The sequence below is a fragment of the Salvelinus alpinus genome, chromosome 6 (assembly GCF_045679555.1).
Source record: "Salvelinus alpinus chromosome 6, SLU_Salpinus.1, whole genome shotgun sequence".
NCBI lineage: Eukaryota > Metazoa > Chordata > Actinopteri > Salmoniformes > Salmonidae > Salvelinus > Salvelinus alpinus.
Window position 1 is genome coordinate 33,752,744 of NC_092091.1, and position 16,784 is coordinate 33,769,527.

The 16,784-nt window shown below is 41.7% G+C and overlaps 1 protein-coding gene across 2 annotated transcripts in view; it reads right to left on the bottom strand.

Annotated features, from left to right (window-relative positions):
- LOC139578607 (BMP/retinoic acid-inducible neural-specific protein 3-like) overlaps positions 1-16,784 on the bottom strand; it is a 96,315-nt gene that overhangs the window by 38,490 nt on the left and 41,041 nt on the right. For both annotated transcript variants that reach the window (XM_071406449.1, XM_071406450.1), the window contains exons 3-4: positions 9,890-10,080; positions 9,506-9,690 (exon numbers count right to left, since the gene is read on the bottom strand). In XM_071406449.1, coding sequence (XP_071262550.1) covers positions 9,506-9,690; positions 9,890-10,080 — 376 coding nt within the window. The remainder of the gene's footprint in view (positions 1-9,505; positions 9,691-9,889; positions 10,081-16,784) is intronic.

Here is a 16,784-nt window from a genome sequence, read left to right on the forward strand (position 1 = left end):
GCACATTTCTCTCCACCCCAAGGCAAAAGGAGTAGAATTATATGAAATTAGTTATAAAATTGCTAAACTTTCTCTCCACCCTATGAAAATAGTAAAATTGCAGAAAACTTGCTTTAAAATATTAAGTTATACAATATTATCTGTACGCCCCATGGAAAAAAATTGTCATATTGCAGCAAATTAACTTTTTCTTACTCTGGAGAGGGGAAAATAATCAAGAGTAGAGCCATTAAAATGTTTTGCCCATGAGCTGGAGGGGTCCCCAACCAAATCTCGCTTAGGGTCCTCAAAAGGCTAGGGCCGGCCCTGGGAGGGGATGTGTCTAGTATGCATCATCATACAGTACTATTAGTCAGCACCAGCATTCTGTCACTCACTCCTCATGAAGCATGCATTCTTCCTCTGATTCAGGCAAGGATGTCTTAAAGTGCCTCAGCCAAAGAATCTGCCACTGGGGACTTGTTTAAAAGTCTAACTAGCGGTTAGTGTTTGGGAATAGCTAATGGTTTTAAGGGAGAACGGCGAAAGTGCTCAAAAGTAATGCAGTAACAACCCTTTCATATTTTATTATGCATGGTGCATTGCCTCAAGTGTCTTGGAAGCTCAATTCTTTTCTAAATGCAAGCGTTAATATTATTATACTACCACTAAGGCAGAGGCATTGAAACTGAAAGAATCATGCCTTTTGTTAATTCAACCAATGGATAGTTCCACAAAAGCAGCATAAAATGCCAGTAAATGAACCAGAGATGTCATGTATTTGAATAACAATGGGTATTAAGAGGCCTGTACTCCAACCTGTTTAGAAAAATATGGAATGCCAGTAATGTTTCATAAGGAACGGCGATTCTTTGGAAATTGCTTCTTTCACAGCGCCAAAGAATCGGCCTGTTTTAAATCACTGGGGCATAGCCTTAGTCAATGCTGCATATCCCCATTTACATCCTAGATGTGTTTATGATTGTTGAGACATTCTTTGAGGATTCCGGCCAGATGTTTTAAAACCACTGTTTTCCTGGCTTACACTATCATCGCTAGCATAGCTGACGTTAGCTAGCTACCTTAACAAGCTATGGCTAGCCTACTTCAAAGCAACTTGGATTTGGCTTTGAAACATGATAACATTTCAAAAGGCAAATAATTAGTAGGAAAACATTTTGTCATGATTGTGATGTCGCCAGATTGACTTTACATGCAGTAAAAATTTAGCCAGCTAACCAAGATTGAGGGTACCACCGAATTTTTGTTAGCTAACATTAGCATTGCTAGCTATTTTTTATGAACTTTACTAGTAACAGTAATGGAGCGATTGAGCGGTGCTCTTCCCTTCTCTCAGAGCTTAATGATTCAGGTGCTCTGACCAGACAACGTTGCAGAGAGTAAACTGAGCTGGTTAAAGTTCAAGTTTACTCACAGCTTGCGATTGAGAAGGTTGACTGACAACCCAGAAAGGTTTAACGGTAAGCGAAGCTGGCTACAGCTCATACCTTTATCTAAATTTGTAAAGTTCCAAGATTCTATGACCTTGATAGAAAATAACAAAGTTACTCTTGTTTTTGCATCCAAGGGTACCTTTTTCTTGAGGGGGAGGACATCGAGACCTTGATACTATAAGGTTCTATGTGACATTTTTGTCAAAAATCAGTCAGTAACATATCTTCAGATGGTTCTTTATATGTCTGTGAAGTTAGATTTTTGAAAAAGTAAAGTGAAAAAAAGGAAAAACGAGTAAGTTTGATCAGCATAAACCCATTTGAACCCCTTGGCTCTATACGGTTCAATCTGAAATTGAATCACAAGCCTTAACAAATACAGACGGGCCAATCAGACCATCTCTTTGCCATCTGCCGCTAAGTATGGTCTAGGCCAGGTGTGGACAACTCCAGTCCCCGGAGTCCTGATTGGTGTCACTTTTGTCCCAGCACTAGCTTAGACACCTGACACCAATAATCAACTAATCATGATCTTCAGTTTAGAATGCAATTAGTTTAATCAGCTGTGTTTGCTAGGGATGGGAGGAAGTTACAATCTGTCCCCGAGGACTGTAGTTGCCCATCCCTGGTCTGGGCTAGTCTAGCCAACAAGCAAAATCTTAAAGTAAAATAAATCTTAAAGTAAATGATGTTGTTCCATCATTCAGTGATGACAGTAATTTGTCTGATGATCATAATACCTTTCTTTATGTATTTGATGATGTGTTCTGACTATCTTGGCAAACTAGTGTTATTCTATCATTTACATATTCAAATAGCTTTCCCATCAAATCTGCTGCTACTGTCATTTCTCACTAGATTTATCTTGCGTTCCAAAGCTCAGCCTAACAAATTCTGTTAATTCTCCTACAAATGAACCATAACAGGACATGAATGACTGAACACCACATCCTAGCAGACCAGAAGATTGGGTGAAAAACACTCCTCTGTCCTTTCTCACAGTGATGGCTAGTTGTTTTTCAGGCTAATTGTAATAAACCTCAGTAGAAATTGACCAGAGTTGTAAATCAAACTTAAACCACCTGATTTATGTCCACCTGGTGCTTTTAGTGTTTCCTGTTAGTGTTCCATGCTCACTGGTAGGTTAAAGCACCATTTATTACGGACAGCGTGAGACACATTAACTCATACCCAAAATGTCTGACAAATGGGGTGAGCTCTCGAAGAAATTATTGAAATGGAACCGATGATTCATCTCTCATGCGTAATTGTAGAGATACCACTTCCCCTCCTCTCTTCATCTATTTCATTTTCCCATTCCCTTTATTTTTTACCTGGTGTGTTACACTTCCAAAAAGTTTTGGGACACTGGAGAATAAGAGCACCTCCTCCCAGCTGCCCACTGCACTGAGGCAAGGAAACACTGGCACCACCGATAAATCTACGATAATTTCAGAAAGCATTTTTCTTATGGCTGGCCATGCTTTCTACCTGGCTACCCCTACCCTGGCCAACAGCTCCCCCCACAGAAACTTGCCCAAGCCCCCCCCCCCCCCCCCCGGTTATCCTTCACCCAAATCCAGACAGCTGATTTTCTGAAAGAGCTGCAAAATCTGTATCCCTACAAATCAGCTGGGCTAGACAATCTGGATCCTCTCCTTCTAATATTAACCATTGAAATACCTATTAGAGGGTCCAAGTATATATATTTTTTTAAATAAAAAAAATGTAAAAATACATATATATTTAAAAAGAAATACTAGCCTGTTCAACCTCTCTTTCGTATCATCTGAGATCCCCAAAGATTGGAAAGCTGCCGCGGTCATCCCCCTGTTCAAAGGGGAGAGACTCTAGACCCAAACTGTTATAGACCTCTATCCATCCTGCCCTACCTTTCTAAAATCTTAGAAAGCTAAGTTAACAAACAGATCACCGACCATTTCGAATCCCACCGTACCTTCTCCACTATGCAATCTGGTTTCCGAGCTGGTCATGTGTGCAACTCAGCCAAGCTCAAGGTCCTAAACGATATCATAACCGCCATCGATAAAAGACAGTACTGTGCAGCCGTCTTCATCGACCTGGCCAAGGCTTTCAACTCTGTCAATCACTGCATTCTTATCGGCAGACTCAATAGCCTTAGTTAATCAAATGACTGCCTCACCTGGTTCACCAACTACTTCTCAGATAGAGTTCAGTGTGTCAAATCGGAGGGCCTGTTGTCCGGACCTCTGGCAGTCTCTATGGGGGTGCCACAGGGTTCAATTCTTGGGCTGACTCTTTTCTCTGTATATATCAATGATGTCGCTCTTGCTGCTGGTGATTCTCTGATCCACCTCTACGCAGACGACACCATTCTGTATGCCCTTCTTTGGACACTGTGTTAACAAACCTACAAACGAGCTTCAATGCCATACAACACTCCTTCCGTGGCCTCCAACTGCTTTTAAATGCTAGTAAAACTAAATGCATGCTCTTCAACCGATTGCTGCCCGCAACCACCCGCCCGACTAGCATCACTACTCTGGACTAGAGGTCGACCGATTATGATTTTTCAACGCCGATACCGATTATTGGAGGACCAAAAAAAGCTGATACCGATTAATCGGCCGATTTAAAAACATTTTTTGTTGTTGTAATAATGACAATTACAACAATACTGAATGAACACTTATTTGACCTTAATAAAATACATCAATAAAATCAATTTAGCCTCAAAAAAATAATGAAACATGTTAAATTTGGTTCAAATAATGCAAAAACAAAGTGTTGGAGAAGAAAGTAAAAGTGCAATATGTGCCATGTAAGAAAGCTAACATTTAAGTTTCTTGCTCAGAACATGAGAACATATGTAAACTGGTGGTTCCTTTTAACATGAGTCTTCAATATTCCCAGGTAAGAAGTTTTAGGTTGTAGTTATTATAAGAATTATAGGACTATTTCTCTCTATACCATTTGTATTTCATATACCTTTGACTATTGGATGTTCTTATAGGCACTTTAGTATTGCCAGTGTAACAGTATAGCTTCCATCCCTCTCCTCGCCACTACCTGGGCTCAAACCAGGAACACATCGACAACAGCCACCCTCGAAGCAGCGTTACCCATGCAGAGCAAGGGGAACAACTACTCCAAGCCTCAGAGCGAGGGACGTTTGAAACGCTATTAGCGCGCACCCCGCTAACTAGCTAGCCATTTCACATCGGTTACACCAGCCTAATCTCGGGAGTTGATAGGCTTGAAGTCATAAACAGCGCAATGCTTGAAGCATTGCGAAGAGCTGCTGGCAAAACGCACGAAAGTGGTGCCTACCATCGCTCAGTCAGACTGCTCTATCAAATCAGACTTAATTATAACATAATAACACACAGAAATACGAGCCTTAGGTCATGGTTGACACAATTTCACCTGGTTAATATTGCCTGCTAACCTGGATTTCTTTTAGCTAAATATTCAGGGTTAAAAATATATACTTCTGTGTATTGATTTTAAGAAAGGCATTGATGTTTATGGTTAGGTACACGTTGGAGCAACGACAGTCCTTTTTCGCGAATGCGCACTGCATCGATTATATGCAACGCAGGACGAGCTAGATAAACTAGTAATATCATCAACCATGTGTAGTTATAACTAGTGATTATGATTGATTGATTGTTTTTTATAAGATAAATTTAATGCTAGCTAGCAACTTACCTTGGCTTCTTACTGCATTCGCGTAACAGGCGGGCTCCTCGTGAGGCAGGTGGTTAGAGCGTTGGACTAGTTAACCGTGAGGTTGCAAGATTGAATCCCTGAACTGACAAGGTAAAAATCTGTCATTCTGCCCCTGAACAAGGCAGTTAACCCACCGTTCCTAGGCCGTCATTGAAATAAGAATGTGTTCTTAACTGACTTGCCTAGTTAAATAAAGGTGTAAAAAAAATAAAAAATAAAAAAATATTGGCAAAATCGGGGTCCAAAATTACCAATTCCGATCGTTATGAAAACTTGAAATCAGCCCTAATTAATCAGCCATTCCGATTAATCGGTCGAACTCTACTCTGAACGGTTCTGACTTAGCATATGTGGACAAGTACACATACCTAGGTGTCTGGTTAGACTGTAAACTCTCCTTCCAGACTCACATTAGGCATCTCCAATCCAAAATTAAATCTAGAATCGGCTTCCTATTTCGCAACAAAGCCTCCTTCACTCATTCTGCCAAACGTACCCTCATAAAACTGACTATCCTACCGATCCTTGACTTCGGCGATGTCATTTACAAAACAGCCTCCAACACTCTACTCAGCAAATTGGATGTAGTCTATCACAGTGCCATCTGTTTAGTCACCAAAGCCCCATATACTACCCACCACTGCAACCTGTATGCTCTTGTTGGCTGGCCCTCACTACATATTCGTCGCCAAACCCACTGGCTCCAGGTCATCTAGGTAAAGCCCCGCCTTATCTCAGCTCACTGGTCACCATAGCAACACCCACACGTAGCACGCGCTCCAGCAGGTATATTTCACTGGTCAACCCCAAAGCCAACACACCATTTGGCCGCCTTTCCTTCCAGTTCTCTACTGCCAGTTCTCTACTTGACTGGAACGAATTGTAAAAATCACTGAAGTTGGAGACATATCTCCCTCTCTAACTTTAAGCATCAGCTGTCAGAGCAGCTTACCGGTCATTGTACCTATACACAGCCCATCTGTAAATAGCACACCCAACTACCTCATCCCCATATTGTTATTTTTTGTTGTTGTTCTTTTGCACCCCAGCATCTCTACTTGCACGTCACCATCTGCACATCTATCACTCCAGTGTTAATGCTAAATTGTAATTATTTCGGCTCTATGGCCTATTTATTGCCTTACCTCCCTAATCTTACTTTGTTTGCACACACTGTACATAGACTTTTCTATTGTGTTATTGACTGCACATTTGTTAATCCCATTTGGAACTCTGTGTTGTTGTTTTGTCGCACTGCTTTGCTTTATCTTGGCCAGGTCGCAGTTATAAATGAGAACTTGTTCTCAACTGGCCTACCTGGTTAAATAAAGGTGCAATAAAACTTCAAAAAATGAAATACAGTAGCTACAGCGTTTTCTCCTCTTGAAAATCTCTAAAAGCCATTGTCCGGTGCTCTCTCTGAGACGCTTTTGTCTTGCCATCCGTCTTCATCTTAGTGAGGTAGAAATCCATGGCCGGAATTAAAGCCTGCTGATGCTGTGAATATTTCACATCAGTCACCTGAAACTGCCTCCCAACAAATGCAACTCCGAGGACTTCTGCTCCATTCATCTTAATCAGAGGATTTTAGCAACACTTTGTCCACGAGGACACTTCCAACACAGCCATGATATGTCCTTTTGCCAATTCAATTGAATGACTATGTCTTATCTATCTGTGGTTGCCCATGATGGGATAGCACTGGGATGAGTCAATGATAAATGGAAGGACGCAAACATAAATGGAAGGACGTAAACCAGATGCGCTAACAAAAGAAGGTATTTGGACATAAATAACAGATTTTTTCGAACAAAACAAACATTTATTGTGGACCTGGGATTCCTGGTGTGCTTTCTGATCTACATCATCAAAGGTAATTGAATATTTATCATGTATTTTATTGTTTATAGTGACGCCATCTTTGCAGCTGTGGTATGCTACTATTGAGTGCCGTCTCAGATTATAGCGTGCAATTATTTTTCCGTAAAGTTTTTTTGAAATCTGACATAGCGGTTGCATTAAGGAGAGGTATATCTATAATTCAATGTGTATAACTTGTATTATCATCTATATTTATGATGAGTATTTATGTTGAAACGATGGGCTATGCAAAGTCACTTGATGTTTTTGCATTTAGTGAATCTTGTAGCCTCAATGTAAACTCAGATTTTTTTATATAAATATGAATTTAATCAAACAAAACATGCATGTATTGTGTAACATGAAGTCCTATGAGTGTCATCTGATGAAAATAATCGAAGGTTAGTGATTCATTTTATCTCTATTCTGGTTTTTGTGAAGCTATCTTTAGCTAGGAAAATGGCTGTGATTATTTTTGGTTTTGTGGTGACCTAACATAATCGTTTGTAGTACTTTCGCTGAAAAGCCTATTTGAAATCGGACACTTTGGTGGGATTAACAACAAGATTACCTTTAAAATGATATAAGACACATGAATGTCTGAGGAATTTTAATTATGAGATTTCTGTTTTTTGAATTTGGCGCCCTGTACTTGGACTGGCTGTTGTCATATCAGCCATAACACAATGTAACTCCAAGTCAATCACACTTCTGTGAAATCAAACTGTCCACTTAGGAAGCAACACTGATTGACAATAAATTTCACATACTGTTGTGCAAATGGAATAGACAACAGGTGGAAATTATAGGCAATTAGCAAGACACCCCCAATAAAGGAGTGGTTCTGCAGGTGGTGACCACAGACCACTTCTCAGTTCCTATGCTTCCTGGCTGATGTTTTGGTCACTTTTGAATGCTGGCGGTGCTTTCACTCTAGTGGTAGCATGAGATGGAGTCTACAACCCACACAAGTGTCTCAGGTAGTGCAGCTCATCCAGGATGGCACATCAATGCGAGCTGTGGCAAGAAGGTTTGCTGTGTCTGTCAGCGTAGTGTCCAGAGCATGGAGGCGCTACCAAGAGACAGGCCAGTACATCAGGAGACGTGGAGGAGGTCGTAGGAGGGCAACAACCCAGCAGCAGGACCGCTACCTCCGCCTTTGTGCAAGGAGGAGCAGGAGGAGCACTGCCAGAGCCCTGCAAAATGACCTCCAGCAGGCCACAAATGTGCATGTGTCTGCTCAAACGGTCAGAAACAGACTCCATGAGGGTGGTATGAGGGCCCGACGCCCACAGGTGGGGGTTGTGCTTACAGCCCAACACCGTGCAGGACGTTTGGCATTTGCCAGAGAACACCAAGATTGGCAAATTCGCCACTGGCGCCCTGTGCTCTTCACAGATGAAAGCAGGTTCACACTGAGCACATGAGCACATGTGACAGACGTGACAGTCTGGAGACGCCGTGGAGAACGTTCTGCTGCCTGCAACATCCTCCAGCATGACCGGTTTGGCGGTGGGTCAGTCATGGTGTGGGGTGGCATTTCTTTGGGGGGCCACACAGCCCTCCATGTGCTCGCCAGAGGTAGCCTGACTGCCATTAGGTACCGAGATGAGATCCTCAGACCCCTTGTGAGACCATATGCTGGTGCGGTTGGCCCTGGGTTCCTCCTAATGCAAGACAATGCTAGACCTCATGTGGCTGGAGTGTGTCAGCAGTTCCTGCAAGAGGAAGGCATTGATGCTATGGACCGCCCGTTCCCCAGACCTGATTCCAATTGAGCACATCTGGGACATCATGTCTCGCTCCATCCACCAACGCCACGTTGCACCACAGACTGTCCAGGAGTTGGCGGATGCTTTAGTCCAGGTCTGGGAGGAGATCCCTCAGGAGACCATCCGCCACCTCATCAGGAGCATGCCCAGGCGTTGTAGGGAGGTCATACAGGCACGTGGAGGCCACACACACTACTGAGCCTCATTTTGACTTGTTTTAAGGACATTACATCAAAGTTGGATCAGCCTGTAGTGTGGTTTTACACTTTAATTTTGAGTGTGACTCCAAATCCAGACCTCCATGGGTTGATAAATTTGATTTCCATTGATAATTTTTGTGTGATTTTGTTGTCAGCACATTCAACTATGTAAAGAAAAAAGTATTTAATAAGAATATTTCATTCATTCAGATCTAGGATGTGTTATTTTAGTGTTCCCTTTATTTTTTTGAGCAGTGTATATCACAGGCTCACATGGAAACTGCCAAACGTCCTGCTGTGCAAAGGGCAAACTCAGCCGATCAGACTCATTATTCAGAAATAATGATGATCCCAGCTAGAGGGCTCTGAATGAAAGACAAAATGGATTGATGATATTTAAACCAAACACACATCCTGCTATTTAGGAAACGTTCATCCTGGCGCCAACAGACACAACTACAGCACACATCACAGATGGAACTACAAAGCAAAACTGCTAGGTTTATTCTAACCATTGTATGGTTACCTTGATGGCTGTGGATGCTATTTGGATGTGGTGCAGCTTGCGCAAGGTGCCTTCCCTGTCGATGAAGTAGGATGCAGCCAGCTGGTGGAGTGCCTCCAGAGTTACGGCCGTACCGTTGGCCTCGCTTGCCTCCACTGTCCTACTCAACCTCCGCTTGTCCACAAAGATCATTAACGACTCCTCCCCTAAACACAAACAAGGGCACAGAAAGGCGCAGAATATGCACTGAGAACTGGGCAGGGAATAGTCCACATCCAACACAACACCTATACAGCACAGAGAGAATGTGTTTCTGAAGCTGAGAATCAGCAGCGTACAGATTGAGTGGAAAGAAATAGGCCTTCCAATCATTACACCAATAAATAAAAGGTTTATTATTCTTACCCCCCAGGGTGGCTGAGAGTAGGAAGTGTGTTCCGTACTTCCTGATGATGCTGTCTGTGATAGAGCTGAGGCTGGGCCGTCTGCCCAGGTGCCTTATGGTCTGAAGGAACTCGGGGTCCAGAGGCAGAGCCAGACCATTGTTATCCTGTCTCTCTAGAGCCAGGCTGTTCACCTTCCAGCGGCCAAACTCCCTGCAATGTCACACACAAACATTAGTACGCACACACACACACAAACAAACTCACAGGCAGGGATGCACACACACACACACACTGGCAGGGCACACTCCATTAGCAAACACCCTCTATCATAGTCATAGTGAAGAGAGAGAAAAAGGGCTCAAGAGCATGTTACAGCCAGACCCAGCCCACAACCCCAGTGCCCTCTGCCAAAATGAAGAGTGGACCTTCTAAAGGTCTGCAGAGGCCCTGGCCCCGCCCCAGGATGAGGCCAATGTCTATCTGTGCTCTGAGTATTGAAAGAAGAATACAACATAGGATTATACTGTTCCAATTGCAGAGTGGACAGAACGACACAGCTTGGGCTGCATTAGAAGACTCATATTCAGATTCAGGCCATGCTGGGTGGAAAATATCATGTCTGCACAGCAACTCCGGTGACATTTGGATCTTTATGTGCCATTTCCTAAAAGATTAATGGTGCCATGCTGTTTTCAATGTGTTTTGATAATTGCTCTGTGCCTATCGTGAAAACACTGACCTTCCCCAACACTTTTTACACAATGGTGTAATCTCGGTTGTGTAGAGTGACTTGTGATGCCCTGCGGCTGGACTGGTTTGTAATCACTGGGGAAGACATTATGCTCAAAGGGAGCGAGCAAGCACACACACACACACACACACACACACACACACACACACACACACACACACACACACACACACACACACACACACACACACACACACACACACACACACACACACACACACACACACACACACACACACACACACACACTGTGCTGATGAGCTGCTCTCAAGGGTCCTCTGTAGAGGCTAAGACCCTCTGATGAGGATAAAGGGTCTTGATATCCATGCTGGCAGAGCAGGGCTCCAACGGTCTTTATCTAGATTACCATGTGGCTCAAATAGACCATAATAACCAGGGTTTAGTGGTCAGGCCTGTTATGGAAAGAAAGGATAATTGTAAAGCTGTCAGAAATGAGTGCTGCTGAGGTGTATTATTCCATTATAAGCAGTCCATGTTGCGAGTGTTCCACCACAGCAAGGATACTATATCTATAACTCACATTTCTATGTGAATTTGGTCAGGTCGCCCAAAAAGTTACATATTGCAGCTTTAACACCAGTGGGATTGCAATTGACACCACATGTGGTGAATAAATGAAGTGTTAAATGAATCACTTCTGAATCAACACTGTGTGGTGTTGTTACTCAACTGTGTTGAGTTCATTTCCATTAACCCTGAGTAAAAAAGACTTGGAAGGGGCCTTGTTCACATTTTCCCAGAATGCTTTGTTGCAGGTTGATTTTTAGAAATGTATTTTAATATCTGTGTTTCTGCATAAACATTGATTGATTATTTGAACTAAACTAATCCAATCTGTAATTGCACCTGTTACTGAGATGGTTGTTACAATTTAGATGGTTTATGTAGTCTTTTTTGTCAAGTCCTTCACAATAGCAGTCATTTTGAATACAGGTTGTGGGTGATAAAATATTCAAATTGTTGGATATCCTTACTCTGGCTGGATTCCGATAGGAATTACTAATCACTTCACAAACCATCTTATTGTGACTTGGAGGTCTGATATGGCCCATGAGCCAAGAGTTTCAGACCACAATGTTGAGGATAACTAGGCCATAACTAAAGTCATTATGAAATGTACAGAGTATACAAAACATTAAGAACAGTTCCTTCCATGACATAGACTGACCAGGTGAATCCAGGTGAAAGTTATGATCTGATATTGATGTCACTTGTTAAATCCACTTCAATCAGAGTAGATGATGGGGAGGAGACAGGTTAAAGAAGAATTGAGACAATTGAGACATGGATTGTATATTGTCGTGGAAATTCTAATCAATAATGAGGAGAGACAAGGTCAATCACCAATCAGGATATTACTTTATTCAAACCTTATTAATAAGGGAGCATAGAGCAATTGCTTCCACAATATTGAGGCTGGTCGACTCAACACTCCGAAGTGTTGTGGCGAGCAGCTCTGATACAAACAAGAAAACATATATTTTATATCAAAGATACACCATCTTGGTCTACATGACAAACAACAGAATCATGGAATGGGTCACAAGGTGAGACTTGATATATGAGAAAGGAGTATCCCCCAGCCAGATAGCATTTGTTATGAAGCCTGTTCTTATTGTACAAAGTTTGGCCCCTAACACAAGGCTCTGATCTCATCACTTGTACTTCACAGTACAGAAACACCAACTCATTCTATGGCATAAATCAAATGTAAAGTCCTGATGGGACTGAGTCTCTGGGTCATACACTAGGTATAGGATGACGTACAATTGTAAATCAGAGATGACCTACAATTGTTCCAGACACTACCCCACACATCTTGTGTCAGGCCTTACCTTCCCCAAGGCCAAAGGAGGGAGTGACTGGCACACAAACATTGTGGACACAAGTAATTGGTTCCCCATTAATCACGCCATCCCTTCACATGGTTTAAAATAGGTAAAGACACATTCACATATGAAGACAATGTTCCCTCCTGTCCTCTTCTCTATCTGATATTCTGCATAGCACCAGGGACATGTGATAGACAAGTTTGACTTCTCCCCTCTCTGGACCCCAGGTGACTGAGACCCATATGAGGGAAGAAGTGCAACTCTACGGACAATTCCTTCAACCTCATGGCTTGGTTTTTGCTCTGACATGCACTGTCAACTGTAGAACTTTACATAGACAGGTGTGTGCCTTTCCATATCATGCCCAATCAATTGAATTTACCCCAGGTGGACTCCAATCAAGTTTTAGGAACATCTCAAGGATGATCAATGGAAACAGGTTGCACCTGAGCTCACTTTAGAGTCTCATAGCAAAGGGTCTGAATACTTATGTAAATAAGGTGATTCTGATTTTATTGGGAATACATTTTCAGAAATGTCTAAAATCCTGTTTATGCTTTCTCATTATGGGGTATTGTGTGTAGATTGATGAGGAAAACATTTTAATACATTTTAGAATAAGGCTATAATGTAACAAAATGTGGGAAAGGTGAAGGGGTCTGAATACTTTCAAAATATACTGTATAGTCATAAGGGTTTACTTTTAATTCAGACACATTCACTTAGGCAGTCACTTGGTAAAGGCTTCAGGAATAGAAAGTATTGAATGCAACAACCATGTCTCTGTCACTTACAAACGCAGTCATGGGTGGGTATCTCTCACATTCACTTGAAAGGCATGCTGGAAAATATGCAAATAAAGCTTTACAAACTACAATATTAAAACACTGTGAGTGTAAAAATTCTGATCTCATATGTGCTGTGTAGGCACGCATGCTGATGTGATGTTACACACTGCCATTACACTGGGTGTTCTGTCATGGAATTTACAACAAGCAGATATGCACGCATATATACACTTACGCACACACAGCAACACTCATGTATTTCTGGAGAGAACTATCCCCAGGAATCCGTGCTAACTGTCAATCAAAATCTCACCAATGAGAATTTCCCCAGAGGAAAAAACAAGTGAAAAAATAAAGTAGCCAACAGGAATCAGTTCATTAGGGCCTGTTTCATGACGGATTTCTCTATAACGAGGGGCCATTACTGGTACTCCTTCCACTAAGCTGAGGGGGAGAAAGGGAGGGAGGGAGAGGGAACAAGGGAATAAAGGAGCGAGGGAGTGGAGGAGAGCTTAACCGTAATTGACACAAAGCTTCTGGGGATTTCTGATGGACAGTTATGGATTCCGCTGCAGGTTAGCAAGGACACACACACACACATACAGGCGGGTTAGCTGGGCAATTCCACCACTGGCCCCTGGCAGTATGTGAGGGACAGGGGTTCCAACTAGTGTGTGTGTGTGTCAGACCTAGGTTCAAATACATGTGTATTTAGTATTAGTTATTTAAAATACATATTTGAGTATTTTCAAATACATAGCCCAAAACAATTTATTTTCTTTTAATATTTGAATGGTTATTTGTAAAAACCAAATAGTCTACCAAAAATACTTTCAAAGACTCTCCTGGGGAACTATTTGAAACCCTTTCAAACATAGTTTCCCAAAACATATTTCAAATACCCTCAAATACTCTGCTCTCAAAGTTGGACTAAAAATACAATATTTATTTAAAATTCTATAAGTACATGGTTGCTTCTTTTGCTAATTTTGAAGATGACACATCCTCAAAAAAAATAGGATACTGGTGATGAAGAGGAGGAAGGTCTGCAACCTGTAAGTTCCATTGACCTTGATGAAGTTCACTTTTCACAGCATGAACGTTGCTATACTCACACAATACTGCTCACCATTAAAGATTGCCTTCAATCTGCATATAACCTTATGAAAGCCATTTCCAAAAACGTTAACATTGTCTCCCACTAACGCAAGTCAACATTTGCACAGGATCTCCTTGAAGGGGAGAATTGTCTGCAACCAGCCACTGTCACAAGGTAGAATTATCAACTGAAAATGTTTGACACACTGCCTGTCACCAAGCTATCCATGCATGAGAAGTATATCATTGCTGATGCTGTGGACATCCTAACCCCTTTGATGTTGCCACAGATTGTGTGAGCAAGGATCCAACATCATCATAGCCAACATTATCATTCCTATGCAGAGGACTGACTAAACATCTCACCAATTGCTCTACCAGGTACAATGAAAAGCTTGTCAAAAGAAGCTGTTGATAAGCGCCTGACTGTTTATGAGCAGAAGAACCCATACCAGATTGCCTCAGTCTTGGATCCACAATCCACAACTGCAATGGTGCAATGCCACCGAGAAGGTTGCCCTTACTGCAGATATCATCGATCTTGCCACAAAGTTCACTAGCACAACACAGGATGATCCCCCACCAAAAGCAAAGTAAAAGTTGATTGGACACACTGTTTAGTTTTACGGAACAACTAAGCTTGGCTGCATGTACTCCAAACAACAAGGACATTGAGGAGAACCTCAGCTTCATTAAATAGTACACGCAAAACAACAGTCTCAACGTCAACAGTGAAGAGGCGACTCCGGGAAGCTGGCCTTCTAGGCAGAGTTGCAAAGAAAAAGCCATATCTCTGTCTAGTGTCTGTGTTCTTTTGCCCATCTTAATCTTTTCTTTTAATTGGCTTTTTCTTTGCAACTCTGCATCCTGGAGTCGCCTCTTCACTGTTGACGTTGAGACTGGTGTCTTGTGGGTACTATTTAATGAAGCTGCCAGTTGAGGACTTGTGAGGCGTCTGTTTCTCAAACTAGACACTCTAATGTACCTGTCCTCTTGCTCAGTTGTGCACCGGAGCCTCCCACTCCTCTTTCTATTCTGGTTAGAGCCAGTTTGCGCTGTTCTGTGAAGGGAGTAGTACACAGCGTTGTACGAGATCTTCAGTTTCTTGGCAATTTCTCTCATGGAATAGCCTTCATTTCTCAGAACAAGAATAGACTGACGAGTTTCAGAAGAAAGTGCTTTGTTTCTGGCCATTTTGTGCCTGTTATCGAACCCATAAATGCTGATGCTCCAGATACTCAACAAGTCTAAAGAAGGCCAGTTGTATTGCTTCTTTAATCAGGACAACAGTTTTCAGCTGTTCTAACATTGCAAAAGGGTTTTCTAATGATCAATTAGCCTTTTAAAATGATAAACTTGGATTAGCTAACACAACGTGCCATTGTAACAAAGGAGTGATGGTTGCTGAAAATGGGCCTCTGTACGCCTATGTAGATATTCCATTACAAATCAGAAGTTTCCAGCTCCAATAGTCATTTACAACATTAACAATGTCTACACTGTATTTCTCATCAATTTGATGTTATTTTAATGGACAAAAATGTGCTTTTCTTTCAAAAAGAAGAACATTTCTAAGTGACCCCAAACTTTTGAACGGTAGTGTATACCAAATATTTATTTGAAAATACTGTCTTTAAAATATTTCCAATGATATGTATTTGAAGTAATTGTAAATACATGCCAATACTTTACATATTGTATTTTGAAAAACATTCCAATATTCAACTACTTTTCTTTCAAATAAAGCTTATCTTAATACTTGCTTTCAAATGTATTGAAAAGTAATTGAAATACCTGAAATAGTTTTGAACCCAGGTCATTGTGTGTGTGTATATGTATCTGTCAGCCACCTCACTGAGTGCTGGGGAAATGTGAAATCAGATAGGAGGAACCAGCTACAGGGATCCTAGGACACTAACTCTCCCTCTCTCTCACACACACACACACACACACACAGTATAGCTTATACTGTACAATCTGTGCTCTTTTACAAGTTGAAGATATTATTTTACTACTACTGTGCTCTCTCTGTGTTTAATATAATTTGACACTGATCCCTCTGAATGTTCAACGTGCACAACGTTTAATCAGCAACAGAAGAATAGTTTTCCATTTTCAGATCAGGAAGAAAGATCCTTTTGCTTGCAAAGACTTCAAACTCGCCATACCTGAAGTCAAAGTAAAGAGCCAAAAGAGAGAAAGAGATGAGATGAAGAGATGAAAAAGAGAGAGAAAGAGAAAGAGAGATGAAAGGAGGGAGAGGTGAGAGAGAGCAATACGAAAGCAAGAGAGAGACAAAGAGAGAGAGAGAGGAAAGCAAGAGAGACGAAAGAGGGGGATGAGAGACACGGAAGAAAGAGACACTAAAGAGAAAAGAGAGAGAGATGAAAGAGAGTGACGAGAGAGAGAGGGAGAGAGGAAAGA